We start from the raw sequence: 20,838 nt of genomic DNA, 5'->3' as shown, positions 1-20,838 counted from the left end.
TCATGCTAGTTCATTGTGAGCATGTGCAGATATTGGCATGTGTGTCCTCGCTTCTCACCTCGTTGCAAACCGAAAGTTCCCTACAAAGCTGAAAAAATGTTTCTTATTTGGCTTGTGCTGATAAAATACGTTTTTCTATCATTTCCTGACTTTGACACAATTTGTATTACTGGAAGCAAACTTATCCAAGCAAAAGAGTTTTTTAAAATAATTGTGGTTGGCGAGAAGTTTCAAGTAATGAGGGGGAAAACGCAAACGATGTATCTGTCTGTGTGACGTAATCTTATGAATATTCAAAAGCCAGTAGCTTTGCTGTATATTGATTTTACTACGGAAACTGCGATTTAAGTACGTGTTGTGTGAAGCCAACCGGTATAAAGTCAACACGGAAGTGAACTTGCGTGTTGGAAGGTGGCAGTGGTTTCCACACAATTTGAGGCCTACAAGAAGCAAACTTAGTTGTTATTCGTATTTATAGGTATGTACATAGTTAATACATTTTATTATATTAAATAGTAACAGTTTCAGGCAGTACAGATACACTGGCACTCACTTCAGGCTGGCCCAACCAGACGTCACAAGCCAGGCCAGGGGTCCACCAGTCCAGTATTTATTTACTTGATTGATTAATTTGTTGACAGCCAGCCTAGCGGGTGATATGTGGACACCGTTGGTACCTGTAGGAATAGGCCTAAGTTGCAATCAATTTGTTTGCGGCCTGCTGACAGTGATAGACCTAACTAGATACTATAATTTGTATTAGGGATATTATATTATTTAATGTCATACCAAAGATATTCAACAACAATTAGATTATACTAGATATTTTCATCAGTTTGATTTTGATTTAACTTTGATTGCAGCAGCCATTTCTGTATTACCAGAAGATGAAAGCCTTTACAGTACTTCCATGTTCTAAAAGATATTATATAATAATATCTATGATAAAATCCATCACCATAAAGCTAAACTTGAGTACATTCATCTCATGCTTTTGTCAATTCATTCTTTTCCATTTTATGAACAGTATTCTGTGTTAAAAAAAAATAATTTAAGGAATATATTAATATTATTTTATTTGTGTTTATCTTTATAAACAACTAATTTGTTATAGGATGAGTAATATTGTTCTGTTGTTTACTAGACATTGAAAATACTAATTTGAAGGAAATGTATCATAGAATTTGATCTTGTTTTTTGATGAACTTAATAAGTTAAAAATTTAAATTAATTTTCTGAGTAATTTTGTGGGACAGACAAATTCTCATGAGGTCTTTTTTCATATTAATCTGTAATTGTATTATGAAATTGCATTAATGTTACAGAGGCCATTGCAATAATTTAGTATAATATAAGAAAAAAACAATATCAGTAATATATATTATTTTTAATGGATTTATAGCACAAATAACAGATGCACCCAACAAAAACAGAAATATATAAATTAAAGATGAATTTGGTGTTTGCCTTTTTGATTGAATAGATTCAAATGTTGATGTTGAAAATTACAGTACAGCATTATGATACTGTACAGTAGGTTAAGTTCAGCAATTAATTGTAAAATGTTAGGTCCTATCCCTTCTCCCCTACTATAATACAAAATCTAGATCTGCCACTGTAGCCTACTGTACAGTATGGCCAATTTGTATTTCATGTTTTTAATTAGATGATGTGTTATTTGGAGTATTTTGATAATTAATGCTTGATAATTACATCATTTGTTGTACTACAGTATACAGTATATAACCTTGTCCATTACCCTTAAGGAACCCCTGACCCTGTAGACATTTGGAAGTGTCATTTATTGGATTGCTCATGTTTTCTATGTGTGAATTTTAGTCACTCAATTACGTTATTATTGCAGATTGTGGGATATTATTAATTAAGCTTAAAATAGAAAGTGTGTTGTTTAAATGTCCATCTTTTCCCACTGGATCCTCTCCTACTGCCTCATAAATAAAACCTTTTTGTACAATATTTTTCATACTGGTAGTGAAAAGAAATTATATAATATGACACAGAGGGTACAGTACACTGATGTTCTTGTCTTGTTTTTCTGCTTTAATTTTGAAGACAAAGCCTTTTACTGTATATCACTATAATAATTAATTGATGTTGTGTCTATATCCTTAGGTTATTATTGATTATATTACATTGGTATCCATAGAAATATAACAGTGTAAAACTACCTGTATGGCTAACATTATTACCATAATGTTCTATTGATTGTATTGTGTGGCAACATTTTAAGATGTAATGTAAACTAAAAATATTGTTGTTGAATCAAATGTGTAGTCTTACTCACTATTTTCTTAACAGATCAATAATAAAAAAAAAAAATTATATTTTTGTTTATATATACACATATTCTATACTATTTCAATACATTAGTTGAATAATAATATCCTGGATTTATATAGTGCCTATTGTTGTGAAACCTATAAGCGCTAGACATTATTACCCCTCATTATTACCCATTTTTTTGTATCAATTCAAACACGTATGGAAACATATTCCCATAATGCAGCTACAGTAGTAATCAGCGCAAAGTTGTGTTTTGATCTATCTAACCGGGTACCCATTTATACACCTGGGTGGGGAGAGGCAAACGTAAGTAAAGTATCTTGCCTACGGATACAAGCAATGCGGCGAGAGTTGGATTTGAACCTCAGTCTCACGGTCAGTAGCCCAACGTCCAACACACTGCGCCACACGCCCTCACCAATGTTAATGGACTTTTATATTGGCTGCCATTAATAATAATATCCGTAATTAAGTTAGGATCTACAGTACAGTACATGCTGTAAACATAATGTACAGTACTGTTAATAGTTATTTGTTTCTTTAGTATTTGATACATGATAACAACAATTGTAGATGCCCTCTACCACCTTAGAATACTTTACTGTAAGGATTCCTTGTTCTTCTGCTTTCGATATATAGTTTATCTGGAGAAACTGCATCGAGCATTGACGCATTTAGTCTGAAATTGATCCTATAAATGAAGATGAAAAATAACACAGGATGCTTTAAGTAGAACGAATTTGTAGGCCTACTGTCTTTATATTTTCATTGGTTAAATAACTACTATGAAATTTAAGAAGTTAATGAACCTACTTAAACTACTAAAGTTGTTTGAAAAGTGATTAATAATGGACATATGGTTATTTTATTTCATGTCTAGTATACTGTATCAGTGAACTTTATTTAACCCACCCCCACAACGGAAGTGGTGTAGTGTACCAATTCCAAAACCATCTGGAAGGGGCTCAAAATCCTGATGATACACCTACCTGTACTACTAATATACTTTCACTGGAGACTATTAAAATAAAATTTTTTTTGCTGATGTCAGCTTTAAATATTTTAAAATTTCTTTCGTTTTAGTACAAATCATACATTAAACACTTTACTTCAGTAATTTCTAAATAACTTTATATTTTGTTTCATGAGGATGTGATTTAAATTAGTTGGTAATGATATTTTAATTTTTTATCTTAAGGAAATACAAGTAAATGGGGATTTAATACAATTTTCCTCTTTGAAGTTGCTGTATTCAGAACTTACTGAACCCTAACTAAGCAAGTATCTATTGTATGCAAAAGAATAGGTACATTGTATTGACTTTCCAAATCTTGTGTATGCAATACTTACTATACCAACTACTGTATAGTATCTTTTTATACAGTCTCAGTCTGTAATGAATGTGCATAAGAATTAACACAATTCTACCCTTAACTTTACAAAACAAAAGTATGACAGTATTTTTGATTAATAAAAGAATGACAATATCTTTAATTGTACCAGTTTGCATAAAAATGAATGAAATGAAAATGAATTAATCTTTTGTATATTGAATGATATGTGCCAACAACAGTAATAAATATTTCTTTTACTTCCTTAATCAAAATATAATTATCATTTGAAATGTGCAGACGTACTGTATTAATGTCTGTAGGCAAAGTATATTTCAAGATAGATACAGTAGTACTATTATACAATATTAAGGTCAAGACATTTTACAGTATTGTCCAAAGAGGTCTAGAAGTAGACTATTATGTCATCATTTTAGTTGTGTTATGTAAATAGTACCATATTCCTCTTTTGTATACCAGTATAACCGTACAAGGTTTTTATTTCCATGCCATATTATTGTAATGTTATATTTCCCAGCAGATAATTTTTACCATGACCAAATTTATTAGTCCTTCATTTCCATGGATGCACTGGGATCCTAAAATTTGTTCTCGAGGAATGATAGACTAGGTTCTAGCATGTAATTAGTAAAGATAAATATTTTGGCACATATGGCGTTTCATACGTATATTATAATACTCACAATTACGACAAAAATCGAAATGTTCACTGCTGGTGGACTAACATAAAAAAGACAACTACATACTTGGGGCAAGTCTAGAGAAATGATAAGATTTACATTTAATCATTTGTTTTACAGTAGAACAAAACTAAATATCAAAAAAATACCAAGATAGATCGAATGTAAATTCATTCACACTAAAATTAAAAGGCATAACAAGATAATTGCGCTTAAAAGCACTCTGATCACCAGAAGCAAAAAAATAGACCTACACATTTTTTAAGTATCAGAGGTGACTGAACTTCACAGTTAAGGGATTATAAATGGCACTTCAATCCAACACATCCTTCCTCAGTTGTGGTTATAAAAGCAGTTTTGAATCATACATGATATAGAAAAAATTGATGAATTCATTCTTTGTTCATTTTGTAAGTTAGAAGGCTTCTGTACATATCTACAATATTGTGAGTAATTTACTGTATAATGAATTAGCATGTTGTTGAGCTCACTGATTGTAAAGTTTTATTTACGACAGTGTCGCACTTGGGACTCATTGTCCTTGTATAATATTGCCTCATATAACAATATAATAATAATAGGCCTATAATGGAGAAGTCTAAAAAAATCAATAAACATGTATACCTTATTATACAAATTATATTTTGACCAAATAGAATTTTTATAATAACGTATCTTCAAACTATGAACATTTTCAATCAACATGTATACCTATAGTAGACTTTTTTCTATGCTTGCTGTACCTATACTGTAGTATTCCATAACAAATTTTGCAATATCTTAAATTGTAATACAGTAAGTACAGGTATATCTTATGCTCCTTTATGTTTTATTTTATAGATGGACACATTATAACATGGTGATAAGAAATTGAAACAATGGATCAAAGGTATCAGGACCTTGTGGGCAGGTACTGTAATAACACTGCATATTTTATTGCAAACTCTATTAAAAGTGAATGAGTGGAACCATAATTACGTACTGTAGCCATAACATCGGCAAGGGTTCGAGGCTCACTCGCTCCATAGTTCTAGTGGTAGAACGAGTCTGCTCAGATAAGGACTATAAACCATAGGTCCAGTGTACACATCTAGATCATGTGCACTTTAAAGAACCTAGTACATCTTTCGAGACGAGTAGGGGGTAACCCCGGTGTGCTAGTACATCACATCGCAACTGGGCCTTCTGGAAGACCAGTATTTGACTGAAAGAGGCCACTCAGTATAAATGAATAATATATAAATAAAAGTTACAGTTTCATTCATCCACCCATTATAAATAATACGAATGAAAAGTCTATACAGTACATTGCCTTAAACTACATTCACACTTGTTCCGTTTCGCAGAACGGAAGACAGAACAAGTGTGAATGTATCTTTAGTAAGTAGGAATACTCTAAAAAAGACACATTTGAGACAGACTTCAATATAAAATATCAGTATGTCTGATATTTATAATAATAGTCTCAATAAACTGTAGCTGATATATCAAATAAATGATTTTAAATATAATTTTCTATTTTATTTTATAGTCAAATATTTGCATCTCAGCTGAAGGTGTATGAACAGTACCAGTCAAATACACTCTCAAGTTCACGTATAACGGTTACTGAGGTATTGGCTGTTTTTAAAAAAAAAATGTGTATATGTAAGCTTTCAGTGGAAAAAAAAAGGCATTCATTCATCAGTGGGAAATTATTTCCATTTATTGTCAACAGTCATTTGCATATAAAATATACATAGAAATTATGTTTGCTCTGAGATACTGTATACAAAAACAGATAAATAAAAAACAATTACAATTCAAAGTTTCACATTACTCTCGTATGGTACAGTATACTGACTGCCATGCGTTTTTGGAAAAGTGACTGCAGAGGTTGACAAACATTGATTTCTGCACATATTTCCACATGCTATGATTTGATTTTGTATGGAAATATAATTATTACTGTACAATAATTGAAAGGCATATTTTTGATTTCTATTATTACAGAAAGGGACATTTTTCAACAATAATCATAAAATTGATGTACTGTAATAAGATTATGAAAGTATCAATTAGACAATAAAACGTACTATTTATGGAAATATCAAGAAGGGTTTGTGGATTGTACCATTTAATTATAGGGATGTTAACAAATTTCTTTTAATTTAATTTTTCTCTCTAAGAGTAATCTGTCGATGTCCACACTGATAGACTACTACTGTACTAACACTATATGATACTGTAGTTTACAAATATGAAATTAATGCATAAAAATACTATGTTAATTAAATTAACATTATAATAATTATTATTAATAATATTAATTATTATTAATAAATATTAATTAAATTAACATTATATTTTTCTCATAGCAAAATGGAGTTAAAATATTGAGTGGAGTACTTCGCTTGTATTGGGGTGTTCAAAAACTCATCCATTTAAAACAGGAGGAAGATCATAGTTGGAAACGAATGAGTCTTCGTCCAGGAATTGATAATTTTGATGATCGTAAGAGATCAAAGGCTGTTGATTCGAATCGCAACGCACGAATGTACAACTCTTTGATTATTGATTCAAGCGATAATGGACTAGAAGTGTTTAATGAAGAAGTAGAAAAAAACAAGAATGGAAGAATTACGGATAACAGAGAGGATGAGAAAACAAATGGACATGATCACGAAGATGAAAAAGAAACAAGGCAACAAGCGGTTGAAAGACGTCGGAATATGAGAAGAAGTGGAAGGACATCCTCTTTCAGTGGTCATATGTACAAAAGAAAGGTTTGTTTATTTAAGAAAGAAATACATTGCAATGATTGGTAGTTAAATCTTGAATTATACTGAATGGCCCTCAACGCTGGAGGCCTCAGGCGGTTTTAGCCTTTTCAACATATTTTAATGCCATTTTCTTCCCCCATAAGTTCCAGGATAGTTTAGCCAGGGAGGTATAAAAATAATTATTATTTTTATACCTCCCTGGTTTAGCCAGTAAGCACTTGAATTATACTGACATATTTTAATGCCATTTTCTTCCCCCATAAGCTCCAGGATAGTTTAGCCAGGGAGGTATAAAAATAATTATTATTTTTAAAGCTCCCTGGTTTAGCCAGTGAGCACTTGAATTATACTGACATATTTTAATGCCTTTTTTTCTTCCCCTGGGATCTGCTCAGGGGTCCCCATAGGCCCTGGGTTTAGCCAGTGAGAACTCATAGCCGTTATGCCACTGCAATGTAAAAAAGGTACAATTTTATGTACTGTATGTTGAGGACAATTCATATAGAGAGATTTGACCCTTTTTTTTAGACATGATCTTTCATTGCAGATGAAGCTGATGAATACACTCTGTTTGTGAATATTTATTTATTACAGTATATAAATACTGTACATTAATTGAATTAGTTTAATTGACTTTTATGAAACCAAAAGTTATATTTAATTTTGTCTATTTTAGACTGCTGTTTTCAGACCCAAGTATGGAACGCAATCAAGTGTAACGATTACAAGTTTAATGCAAACTACTGATGTATTGGATCTGCTGTTAAGAAAATTTTGCATCGTAGATCCAACGTCAGATTTCCATCTGTACGTTTTACGGCAAAGTGGTGGTAAGTTGTACTTTAAAAATCAAAATAATCCATGAATTTAAACAGAAAGAGAAAAATGTTGTGAAATTGTTAATTTGCAGTAAAAGTAAAGTGAAAGTCAGCAGAAGAGAAAAACTTGCATTAACTTGGACATTTGTATGCACACACCCCAAGTTAAAATATATAGTTTTTATAGTATAGCACTGTATGTTTAACAACTGATATTCTGTGTCATCTGTAATTTACCTATTTTGTTTTAGGCCGCCCCTCAAGATGTTTTTTAGCCTCTCTTTTTACTACTACTCTTTAGAGAGGTCATTCTTTGGAGGCTATGACACATTGGGAAGAAAACTAAAATGATATGGAATAAAGCACAGAAAGAGAAAGAAAATACATGTATAAGATATTCTTTTAATATTAATGTTCATCATTTTTGTTTTTGTAGAAGCAACAGAGTTAAAACCCACAGACTATCCTCTGATACAACGGGTGAAGCTAGGACCTGATGAGACTGTGGCCAAAATTTTCATCCTCAGCTCAAGTGATGAAGTTTCCCCAGAAGTAAGGCTCTTTCTAAAATCAGATATGATTTTCTCATAAACTAATATTTGTTATTTCACAGTTAATGATGTATTGTCCCCCTGAAAAATATGATTTTTAAAATTTTTTTTTTTGAATATGCCATTTTAATGTCACATAATAGTTATTGACTTCGACCAAAAATTAAATCGAAAAAAAATTGATTTACATGAAAAAATTGGAATTTAAAGCAAAAAAATGGTCAAATTGGCTGCCAGCCAATGGATTTTTGGTTGAATTTAACCATTTATCAAGTTATTTTATAAGTGAAAACATTATTTTTTCCATTTTTTTTTCTACGGAAGTGATTTACTTTATTAAAACTACAAAATAACCTATTCAAAGTCTGATTTAATTAATCTTCATTTTTCATGTTTTTAGGGGGACAATACATCTTTAAAGTAAAACTTATTTCAAACAGAATTTTGTTTGTTACAAGTTTATTAGCAGTAGTCTAAAAATAAAAGATTATATATTTTGGTGATGATCACTTTACAGTTGTGGAGACAGTTCACACACAGGTTTTAAACTGAATGATAATGGTGACTAGGAAATGTTGTACACTCGCAACTAATTTCGGACGTCATTATTTGTCCCTTTCATCACATCACCAAGATCCCCTTTGTTTGCATTACAACAAATTTTTTTGTCAGGTTGCGCAGTATGTGAATCTCTCTGAAGTGGTTTTAAAAGGTATTCTAAACAAATTCGAAGAAGAAGAGGAGAATGAGGTCAAGAAAATTAAGCACAGGTAAGCTCTTTATCTATAATAATCCCATGGGGCTCCAATGCAACTACCCAGGGTTGGAGGGCTTAGGATTGGTATACCGGGGGCCACTGATAAAGATCCTGAACTTCATGGCTAAAATCTGTTGATACAAGTCAATCGTTTAATAATAATAATTTGTTTTCTCTTCATAGGTATGATCAATATAGAGAGAATGTGCGCAAGAAGATCAATAAACAGAATGAACCAGCTAAGTCTCCCATGGCAAAGTTTGGTAAATTTTTCAAACGAAAATGAGCTAATTTTATAATAAATGTTATTGTTGTGTTACGTGTATTGGAGACGTGAATTTCAATTTCATTACAAATGGAGGCACAAATGAATAAATGAAATTTGTAATTTCGCTAATATACCCCGTTATTAACTCATCACTTCTGTCTACTGTATTGCATGGTGGCAGGTCAAGGGTGTAATAATACAAAAGGAGACTTTAATTGCCCATGATTCTACCCCAGGACCCCACTCCCAGACCAGGGATGCGAGTTTCACTGTGAATTGCAGCTATTGCATAAATCCTGGATCCAAAATTGTAATTTGATAGGCCTTAGGCAGCCTATGTTTAGTTTTAATATTATATTATTCCTGATTCTTAATTTTGTTATATTGACATGGAAAGTTAGTAAGAAGATAATAATTCTGACTGTTATTGATTGAATTTTAATGGAAAAATGTTACGGGATTGAAATCTATGCATTAAAAAATACTATGCAATTTTTATATCCACATTTTGTATGTTTCCAAATTTTATATTCAATTTATTTGTTTTTCATATTTGAATAATATTATTTGCATATTTAATTTTGTAAATAATTAATTAAAATTATTATATTTCACATTATTTTTAACTGAAATTTGCAGAATGTTGTTTTGCTTCACCACATTCTTTCATAAAGTCTGCTGATATTTTTGTTTTTTAAAGAATATTTCTAAGCGTTATATAAACATCCATGTTAACGTTAATACAATTAGGGACTTACGAAACACGATGGTTAGGGGGAGGACGACGAATATCCTGTGTTCACTAGAGTGTAAAATCATAAACAGTCAACATAGCCGTTTTATTAGTTACGCACCCTTGCGTGAAGACGACGACCGGCAGTATATCTCTCCGATCCCTCCCCTGTCTCGTGGCGCGGGGCCCTTCTGAATCACTTGGCTCTGGTGATACAGCATAAGCCTTCCTAGCTAGGGCCTTGCATTTAAACGCCGCTTTTAACACAGCCATTTTAACCCAATAAAAAGTTATTTCATTACACAATTGAAATAGAAGTTCAAATATTATTTAGAGTTTTGAAAATTCGACGTTTAAGTGTAATTTGAACTGTATATTTAAGGTTATAATTATACACATTCTTTCTAGTCGTTCTCCGTAAACGGGAAAATGGCAACTTTATCGTTCTCAAAAAGTTAAGACGATGAAATTTCATGCTTAAGCTCCGCCCACTTTGTTAAAGCCGTCCTATGGCTTCCCATCGTGTTTCGTAAAGTCCCTAATATCTCCCTAAGGACACCTTTGTCTTTTAAAATACAATAAAAAAACTGATTATTGTAAAAGAAAATGTTTATAAAAAAATGTATCAATATTTTATAACAGATTTTTATTTTGACCACAGACTTCTTTATTAAATAATGACTAAACGATGCAATTTATTAATTAGTACTAATTAGATAGTATTTGTTTGTTGGGGTATAGTTAGGAGGGATATATGTCTAGTCCTACTTTTTGTACTCACAGTTTCCTTGTATTTTAAAATATTGCTCCTACAAATTAAACTTACAAGTATATGAAGATATAAATATTTATATTGTAATATTTTGAGATTGTAAAAATGTGGAATTGTAAAAAGTTTAAATATAGTGTAGATAAAAAGAAATATGAGTGAAATACATAAGCCTTTTTATGAATTTATAATTGATAATGGTTACTATTAATTTTATTTTAAGTATTTTTAGGGTTAAAAGTTTATTCATAGACTGTCATGTAACTTTATTTGTTGTAAAGTAAATGTGAGTCTTGTATTCATACCGAATATAGGGGAATGAGCTGTTAGCCAATTAAACTTTGAATGGGTGAAGTGGGGGCATAGATCATTTCCCCCACCTTCCCAGTATTTTTCAACCAGGTACTCATTCACACACAAGCAGACGGGGAATCATTATTATAATTATATGAACCCAGGTATTTCTTTATGATAGTCAGGTTCGATAACCACTCGAGTATTGTTGTTACATGTGATGAGTGACCATAAATGCCGTAGCGAGAGGTTAAAAACAGACGAGTCAAAGATGCTTTAATTATAATTATTAACATAAAATATGATGATCTCTGCTGGGGAATTCAGGTGGGTAGTGAAAATTTCAGACAAGGCGAGTGTCTCTTTTGCCTCATGCTGGCTATGGCCCTGGAGGTTTTGGAGTGGAATAGCCATTTTAATAAAGGCCTACATTAGTTACAAGTAGAATGTACTAACTGTACATCCCAAAAAAGTTAGTTAACACTGGTATACTTATATTATCATACTTACCTGTACTTGATAATTACTTGGGACCTTATATCTGTATCAGCATAAAACAATTACTGTAATAACAGAAAATATACTATTTTAAGGATATGACTTACTGTATATCAGAGTGTGAACTCTAGTACTTCAGCCACAGCAGCATTCTAATTGTGTTTACAGTGCAGGCATGTAATCTCAAACAGCATTATTGATTTCACTTCCTTTTCTCCTGCTTGTATGTATCTCTGTCCCATCACAAAAATTAATAGTCCAGATACCAACACATATACCTAGGTTCTTAAGGTTAGGACTGGAAGTATCTTTTTTTTATATAAAATACTTAATTGTTGGTGAAAGTGCGGGTATATAATAAATGAACTACAGTAGCTTTATATATACAGTATATATAAGAAAAATAGTGATTGAAAATAATTGACACTTTAAGATGTAATTTTCATATCAAAATGCCTATCAAAAGTTCTGGTTTTATCATTGAAATTACCACATTATTTAATAATAACTAATAATAACTGGTACTTGATATAGCGCATTATGCTGAAAGCCTCAATGCGCTTTTTCAATGCATGTTCTTCTCTTGTCGTTAAAGTTTATGGTTTAAGGTAAAACATGTGATGATATCATTTACTTGGTACAAACAGCACCATAAAAATTGTCCTTGCAGTCGTCAAGTACACAATGCATGTGTAAAATCAAACCTTCTCATGTCACACTTTCACAACTTGTTGGCAGTTTTTATATTAAAAAAAGAAAAGAATTTTGTTTTCAAATAATAAATCATTTATAACTTAATATTGTTTCAAAATTATTTTTGATCAACAAATAATGATCATAAATAACTATTTATGAATATATTATATACTTATTTTTTAAACAGAGAATACCAAATGAGGGAATCAATATAGATTTGACTAAATAAAATATAGAATTTTATAATTAAGCTTTGAGTGAAGGTAACATAGTGGACGAAGTAAATAAATATTGCACTCTCTTTTCATATTTTATGTCCATAATTGGAGTTTTATTAAAGATATATTGTCCCCTGAAAAATAGAAAATTTGGTTGAATATGCCATTTTAATGTCACATAACAGTTCCTTTTATTTATTTTGACCAAAAATTGGATTTAAAAAAAGAAGTTATTTAACTAAAAAAAACTGCAGTTTTAATAAAAAAAAAAATTGTCTGATAAATTTAACCGTTTGTTTAGGCTTTTTATACGTGAAATCCTTGTTTTAGTTCCTATGGAAATGAAAACTTGATTAAAACTGCAAAATGGCCTATTAAAATTATGATTTTATTTATTTTCATTTTTCATGTTTTGTTGAGGACAATACATCTTTAAAGAATAATAACATGTTTTTTAGACTTGTAACCAAGAACATCGTTTTGGATATGATGTTGAGGGAATCCAAAAAGCTTTTGGTTACTTTAATACTGTTATATCTTGTCCTTACAGTAGTTCTCAGGGAACCCTTTTAAAAGTCTTGGTTACAGGCCTGCTGTTTTGTTTAATTCAAAATATTTTGTATTTGTTTACTAACACTTGTTGATTTTTGTACTGACAATGATTTTAATGACAATCTGATACATTTTGAATAAAGTTACAAAGTTATTCATATTATTGCAGTTTATATTTTTTTGTTGAAATTACAAAGTTGTTTACATGAATATCTTCTTTATATAATGTTGTGGTATTCAAATTTGTTAATTAATTTGTCATTTTTGTGTATTATATTATATATTTTATAGATATATTGTACAGTCAACTCTCCAAATACCGGACTCTCTGAAAACCAGAAACTCTCCCCAAACCACAATTTTCCAAGTCCAAAATGTACCAAATACCTTTTACCATTTAAAGCACATTCTGAATACCAAACTTTCCAGAAAACCAGACATATTTGTCCAGCCCAAAGGTGTCTGGCATTGGGAGAGTTTACTGTATAAGGTATTACGAAGCTTTTGATTTGCATTGCCCTAGAACCTATATGCGCATGAGTTAGTTGTGTGATGTCATTGTCTTGACTGTGGAAGCATTTGTCTCAATGTCCATGCATGCAAATAAGAATTAACATGTAGTTCTATATATCTGGAGTCTTCCCTGTTTTATTTAATCTAAACAGTTGCTTCAATAGCTCAAAATTGTTTGCAAGAATACAAATTGTTAAACCATATAATAATGTATCACAAACTATTACTGCATGCTTGTTGTTACTTCATGTACGTTCATTCATATATTTTTTCATTTTTCCATCATTTTATGCAACTTATCTGATCAGTGTTTAAACCATCTAATGTATTTATTTGACTGATATATATCCTCTTTATTTAAAAAATACTGACAAATTTACATCTCGTGGCCAAATGGCCAAATTGTGTGTAAAAACATGTCAAAAAATACATAGTGTAAGAATAAAAACAGCATAACAGCATGATATATTTTCTCCAACCTGATTTGAGCAGTTTTTTAGAGATTGTTATTGGTTGATGTTGCTTGTGGATTGCCTACATTTGTTTACTTTAGTTGGGTTGGGTTCTGATGGCTGTTTGTTTGGTAGATTAGTTAGTAAAAACATTCAGTTATTTCAATTATCTTTAACACATTTTGTTGTTGAAAATGATCTATATCTATCTACAGCATTCATTATGGTAGGTACTCCAAATGTATTTACTAAGTTTATCACTTAGACTTTGCTCGTTGATTAACCCTACAAATAAAGCTGGAGTTCAAAGGGCAACTATTGGAACAGGAACTTCTAATGGAAATTACACAAATTTGCTTTATCGTTAACCTATCTGCGATTTTGGAGAGTAATATTAGGTAAGAAATTTAACTAACTCAGGTACTGGATGATGCTAGATGAATTATATAAGTTTTAGAAATGTTTTCCAATACATATTGCACAAATATGTAAATATATCTGGATTACTATATTGCCATTGATTAATTTAACATACTTTAGGTTAGGTCCATGAATTCACAATATCAAATTTATTAAAATAATCTAACACTAGTTTCTTCCTTTTTCAGTATTTTATTGTACCAATATTTTGTTTATGAATAATTCATTTTTTATCGTACATAGGAATCAAGTAAAACAGTGGCTGATATAATGTTGAAGTCAATCTATATCATTGGATTACTTTACCTTACTAATTGTATGTATAGATAGATTTTTTCTTTATAAGTTGTACAATAATTAGAATAGTGTAAATGGTCAAAACCAATGTTTCAGGCATACTGTCATATTGAGTGGAGTTCTCTCAGCTAAATACACTTAATGTAGGCCTAATTGTAATATGTTGGCAAGTTATAATATTCAAATTATCAATACTTAACTTGAAATTGTCAGCTATAGAAAAAAGATAAATATATTCACACATTTGGTGCTCCTGCTTTTGCCAAAAATGTGCACCTACTTACACTAACAATGCTGAAAAAAAATCACCTTTGTTTTTATATAAAAAGACGAAATAAACAGTTAAATGCAACCAAAATCACATTAGAAGGCAACCAAACTATAATTGTGACATTAAATGGCATATTCAACAACAACATCATTTTTTCAAGGACTACGTCTTTAAAATTACTAAGAAATTGAATAACAACAAATAATGTTGTACCGATATAAGTCAGTAAATTTTAAGTTCTATTTTATCAGGTTGCTATGGTTTGTTACCTTATTTCAAGTGTTCCGATACGTCTCCTAACTGTCAAGGCGGTCACAGACTAGATATGAATGGAGAATATTTTGATGAAAATACAAACACAGGTATGTGAAATAATTGTTGCAGAGGGTAATTTTGGATGTAGAAAGGAGAGGATGTGTGACAGACTCGCTCACTACCATGTTCAAGAAAAACAATTTTGTAATGTGCACAATGTTGTTTCGACAGAGTATGCCACTACTTTGAGTCAACTATGCAACTCTTCTGTCTCTTAAACGTTTTCCGTCATTCAAACAATATGCTTTCTACGATTTGTTTGAAATACTGTATGGCATCCTCAAGTATAGAGACTATTTTGATAAAGTAAAAGAGATAAAATTTGGTTTTGATTAAGGGTTTAGGTAAGCTATATAAGGTTTAGTTAAACTTCAAGGGATTAAGAGACAACCTTTTTGGTAATGTTACTGCTTCATACATTACAGTGGCTGAATTGAACATGATATTTTTTGTGCAATGAAGAAAATGAACAACGGTCAATATGAACTATAACCAACAATCGTACTGTTGCTGATCTCCAACTATTATTTTTTAAATATTGCTCAAACATATTGAATTTGATTGAATGTGAATAGATAAAAAACTTATAGTTAATGCTTTATTTTCTTCAGGTGAAACTATTTACACTCTTGTAGCTGTTGATCTTGATAATGATACTGTGACGTTTAACATAGAGCGAAGTTTTTCTCGAGATGATGGGTTTGAAGATGGCTATGATTGGTTTGATGTTGAACCAAGTAACGGGAGTGTGTCATTTAAACAAATGCCAAACTATGAGGTATATATTTTAAGTCTCAACATATATTAGGCAATAATTTTATTTCATATCCAAATCAATCAGTATAATTCACACCATCTTTGAAAGACTAGTTTGTGAATAGTTTACGGTCACCAAAAGCCAAAGGAGGATGTTCACAGGTCTGAAACATGTGTTTTCTTACAAACAAATCTAATTCTTTACCATTACATCATCTTTCTCTTATTATAAATTGCTGAATCATTATAAACAATTTTTTCTATAATAAATAATAAATACCTCATTTCCATGACGCCCTTCATGAATTCGCATGCTTAAAGGCTTCACATAATAGACTCACAGAAAATATAAAACATTGCTTATTGCTACTTAACTATATATGTTTAAAATGTATATTTTACTTTGATATTTATTTATTTTTGTTTAGTCATCAAACAAATTTCAGATTACATGGACTTTAAGTGATGTTTCTGGCACGGTGAGTTCAACATACTTTGTAACGTAGTTTCTCACATCATTAGATCCTTGCCTCATGGTTAACTAACTATAGCCACATCTGATAGTTCTCCAACTATTCAGCCCTTAATAAAGTTATCCATAAACAAAAACTGTTATTACATAATTGAAAAAAAAAGAGGCTTTTTCAAGTTTATGGTTTTCCATAAAATGTTTGTTTTAATGGTGACTATCTTCAGTGTGAACGTATCATGAAATATATCCTTGCTGTTGCCTATGGATTTGCATTTTTAGTTCTTTAAAATGTTATTACAGTCAATCACACATGTTTTTTATCTTCTTTTATATTTTCCAGTTTCCATTTGAAGACATTAAGGTCTATCTAAATGATCTCAATGACAACTATCCTGTGTTTGAAGAACTTGTTTACACATTTAATTTGTTCGAAGTAGGTTTACTGTAATATAATACAAACCTCTGAACATTATTACCCCGGTAATTCAAATACGTATGGAAACATACTCCCATAATAATGCAGCTAGTAATCATCGCAAAATTGTGTCTTGATCTAACAGGTTACCCATTTATACACCTGGGTGGAGAGAGGTAAACGTAAGTAAAGTATCTTGCCTAAGGATACAAGCAATGCGGCATTGTTGGATTTGAACCGCGATCTCACGATCAGTAGTCCAACACAATGCGCCACACACCCTTACATTTATATTAATAATTTCAAACCCAAGTGACACTTTTATTTGTTCAACTGTCGAAAAAAAATAAACATAACAAAGCCCATTACAATTCCTTTTTTTTTGGTTATGCAGATAAAAAGTTCCACATAATTACAATTGATAATTGATATTAATTCACCAAATATTTTGTTCTTCATTTGAGTATTATATAATGTATTTATATTCATGCAATGGTAATTTCATTTGGTGAGAAAGATGAAAGGTTTATTAGTTTACTACTTGTATTTAATGTAGTTTAAATATTTATTGAAATCCTGTGAAAGGAATAAAATGACACTTGCTGAGCATGTTTTGCAGTGAAAATGTGCATTTTATTTAGGCTTCTAAACTAAAACTTAACTCACATTATTCAGTGTTCCAGTATACATGATAACCTGTTTAATGTATTGTTTATAGAATTCTACAAATGGTCATGTTGTTGACGTTGTACATGCTACTGATTTTGATTCAGGAGATAATGGTGATATTACATACTCACTCACTCAAGATTCACAGGTATATTTTTTAGTTTTAGAACTATTTAGTAGTTACATTAATAAGTTTTATAATAGTAATAATAACTCCAGTGTGAAGTTTGCCTCTGGTTAAATAAACAAGTTCTGTGCTACTCCACTTCTGTGATCTTATCTTTTCTGCCTAGTTCATTCACTACTTACTCTGTAGGTCTAAGAAAGAAGAATTAGGAGGGAACAAGGCATTGCAAATTATGCTACCTAAGTATAGCTGATCAGGTCTATATCAATGCATGTAGAATGGGAATACACAATTCAGCAACTCTCTTCAAAATGCTAATATTTATTCTTTCTAGGTTTTTGAGATGCAAAGTAATGGTACCTTAATAGTGAAGGACTCTGATATGTTAGACTATGAAAATGAAGTTATTTATACACTCATGGCAAATGCAACGGTAACTTTTTTTAAAACAAAACTGTGTATTTTTTTTATGAACTTTAACATCTTTTTCTATTTTATACGAGCAATAAAACTTTTCATAAAGATGTATTGTCTCCCTGAAATAATAATTCTTAAATATTTTTTTGTTGAATATGCCATTTTAATGTCCTATAATAGTTATCCACTTTTACAAAAAATTGGATTTAAAAAAAAAATGTAATTACCTGAAAAAAGTGTTATTTAAAGCAAAAAATTGTAAAATTGGCTTGGATTTAACCATTTATTTTGTCTTTTTCTAACATATATATTAACATCGGTGTGTATATAGCACTGTTCCTATTTTTTGACTTTTGATTTACATGTTTTATAAATGAATGAAAAAAGTCTGAATTTTAATAAATATAGATATTTATTATCCTAATTTAAAAACATTTTGTTTCTACTTTCAGGATTTTGGAACTCCTAGAAATTCTGCTAAGGATTTAGCAACAATTCGTATTTTAATTCAAGACTTTAACGATGTTCCACCTGAATTTAAAAATCTGCCGTATAGCACTAAATTAGATGAAAATAAACCAAAAGTATGTATTATACAGATATTGCTTAGAGGTTAAATATAAGATTTGACATCCCCGAGGGAATGATATTTTGTTCAAGGGAATATATATTTCCTGAAGCGCTAGCTGAGGGAAATATATATTCCCTGAGAACATAATATCATTCCCGAGTGGATGTCAAATCTTATATTCTACCGATATATATCATCGTACTCGAGGATATATACAATCTATAGATAGATGTTCACGTATTTACATAGGCTATGTAATATAATAATATATTTGTCTCATTTTTATTGTTATTGCATTGGGATATGCTGACTGTTAAAAGCGCTATATAAATATGACAACATTAACATTAACAATTTAAATACAAAAGTCAGCATTCTATTTTACAATAATACCAGCAGTGAAAATATCCAATTCACGTCTGATGTAAATATATGTGCATTATGTTGTTTTATTTAGGGAACAGAAGTATTTGTAATAGACGCAGTGGATGGGGATAAGGGTGTAGAAATAAAAAACAACATAGTGTACACATTAGTAAATGGTGAGTGTTAAATATTATGTTTCTTCTGTTTTGATTTTGTCTCCTTAACTCTTTTCTCTTGTCTATCAGTATTGTTAGCAGTAGGCCTATATACATTTTTAATATCATTTAAAAACTTACAATTATCTTCCTCTTTATGTTAGAAATTTCTGGCCACTTTACTGTAAATGAAACTAGTGGGCAAATATTTATTGAAAATCCAATTGATAAAGAAAATATGACTGAAAATGGATTCACTATCCAAGTACAGGTTTGAAAGCACTTTCTATTTTTATAATGTGTAGGATATTTGAAGATGTGTTCATATTTAAATGATATGCTAAGAAATTACTACCCAGGCTGGTGGGGAAATGGCAAAAGGCTTTCTACTTTCTAGGAGTTGTATGTGGTTAAATTATCAGATAATCTATATTATTTTATAACCTGACCTGACATGACCTGCTGATTTTGCCACTGTAGCGTCAATTTGCAGATTGTTTTCTATAATGGTAGCAGTTGCCTTACTGTACTGTACGTTACATTTTTGTACCTGTTTATTAGATACAGAAGTTCTTATTTTTTGCAGGCCACTGAAGAAGGAACCAATCAGACTAGTGAAACAGAGGTTATAGTAACAATTATAGATGTAAATGATAATGTTCCAATGTTTAGTCCAGAAATTGAAGTTTACCAACTTGATGAAAACACACCAGAGGGCAATCTCATTTACCTCGATATGATAGTTAAAGATGTAGATGAGGTAAATATAGTAATATGGATTAATTACATGTATTTTTGCATCATGTTTTTGGTACTTGGAAAAGGATATATGTCAAAAGCATATGTATGCACCCATACAATGTCATATCTCATTGTATCTCTTAGTTCTAGTTCCAATTTATTTATTTATTCTTTCTTTTGACTGGATTGCATTTTCAGTAACGCACTACTGCTTTCCAAAATGGTCCAGTTACAAGTTTAAAAGTAAAGAAAAATTATAACATATAAAAATACAGAAAGATAAAAGCATCATAGTAGGCCTAATTTAAAAGATATATACTGTACAGAACAAATTTTCTATAAAAAAAAAAAAAATAAATAAAATGTAGGATCACTTAGATGACATTAGAGTTGCTATATTTTTGAGTTTATAAATATTTTTCCCATTTATCCAATAAGATATGATTTTATCCTTTGAAAATCAAACTATTTTTGTTGTAAAATGCATGTTTACCTCAGAGACTGAATTGAGAGTGAATTATCAATTTGTGTAACTTTGGTTTTTAACATTGTTCGATTGATAAACCATGTTGGGGTGTAAACAATACATCGCCAATGTTTTGCCATAATTATTTGTTAAATCAAAAGCT

The 20,838-nt window shown here is 30.6% G+C and overlaps 2 protein-coding genes across 2 annotated transcripts; both read left to right on the top strand.

Annotated features, from left to right (window-relative positions):
* The first annotated feature begins 353 nt into the window (after nucleotides 1–353).
* On the top strand, nucleotides 354–13,415 carry LOC144844585 (ras association domain-containing protein 2-like). Its single transcript, XM_078701562.1, has 8 exons — nucleotides 354–478; nucleotides 5,177–5,246; nucleotides 5,868–5,949; nucleotides 6,694–7,101; nucleotides 7,775–7,928; nucleotides 8,353–8,468; nucleotides 9,140–9,237; nucleotides 9,408–13,415. Exons 2-8 carry the CDS (start codon nucleotides 5,215–5,217, stop codon nucleotides 9,508–9,510), a joined length of 993 nt encoding a protein of 330 aa, XP_078557688.1. The 5' UTR covers nucleotides 354–478; nucleotides 5,177–5,214; the 3' UTR covers nucleotides 9,511–13,415.
* Nucleotides 13,416–16,283: 2,868 nt separating this feature from the next.
* Nucleotides 16,284–19,745, top strand: LOC144844998 (cadherin-related family member 1a-like). Its single transcript, XM_078702115.1, has 8 exons — nucleotides 16,284–16,298; nucleotides 16,705–16,755; nucleotides 17,089–17,181; nucleotides 17,882–17,980; nucleotides 18,294–18,392; nucleotides 18,829–18,960; nucleotides 19,405–19,489; nucleotides 19,633–19,745. The coding sequence occupies exons 1-8, from the start codon at nucleotides 16,284–16,286 to the stop codon at nucleotides 19,743–19,745; spliced, it is 687 nt and encodes a 228-aa protein (XP_078558241.1).
* The last annotated feature ends 1,093 nt before the right edge of the window (nucleotides 19,746–20,838 follow it).

The sequence above is a fragment of the Antedon bifida genome, chromosome 6 (assembly GCF_963402885.1).
Source record: "Antedon bifida chromosome 6, ecAntBifi1.1, whole genome shotgun sequence".
Classification (NCBI taxonomy): Eukaryota; Metazoa; Echinodermata; class Crinoidea; order Comatulida; family Antedonidae; genus Antedon; species Antedon bifida.
The sequence above is the reverse complement of the archived record's forward strand: the minus strand, read 5'-3'. Positions and strand labels throughout refer to the sequence as shown.

Excerpts from the sequence above, each read along its gene's own strand:
- LOC144844585 (XM_078701562.1), top strand. The coding sequence starts at position 5,215 with ATGGATCAAAGGTATCAGGACCTTGTGGGCAG. Across the intron at positions 5,950-6,693 it reads CACGTATAACGGTTACTGAG|CAAAATGGAGTTAAAATATT; the intron begins GTATTGGCTGTT and ends TTTTTCTCATAG. Across the intron at positions 7,102-7,774 it reads GTCATATGTACAAAAGAAAG|ACTGCTGTTTTCAGACCCAA; the intron begins GTTTGTTTATTT and ends TGTCTATTTTAG.
- LOC144844998 (XM_078702115.1), top strand. Across the intron at positions 16,756-17,088 it reads TAAGTGATGTTTCTGGCACG|TTTCCATTTGAAGACATTAA; the intron begins GTGAGTTCAACA and ends TATATTTTCCAG. Across the intron at positions 17,981-18,293 it reads CACTCACTCAAGATTCACAG|GTTTTTGAGATGCAAAGTAA; the intron begins GTATATTTTTTA and ends TATTCTTTCTAG.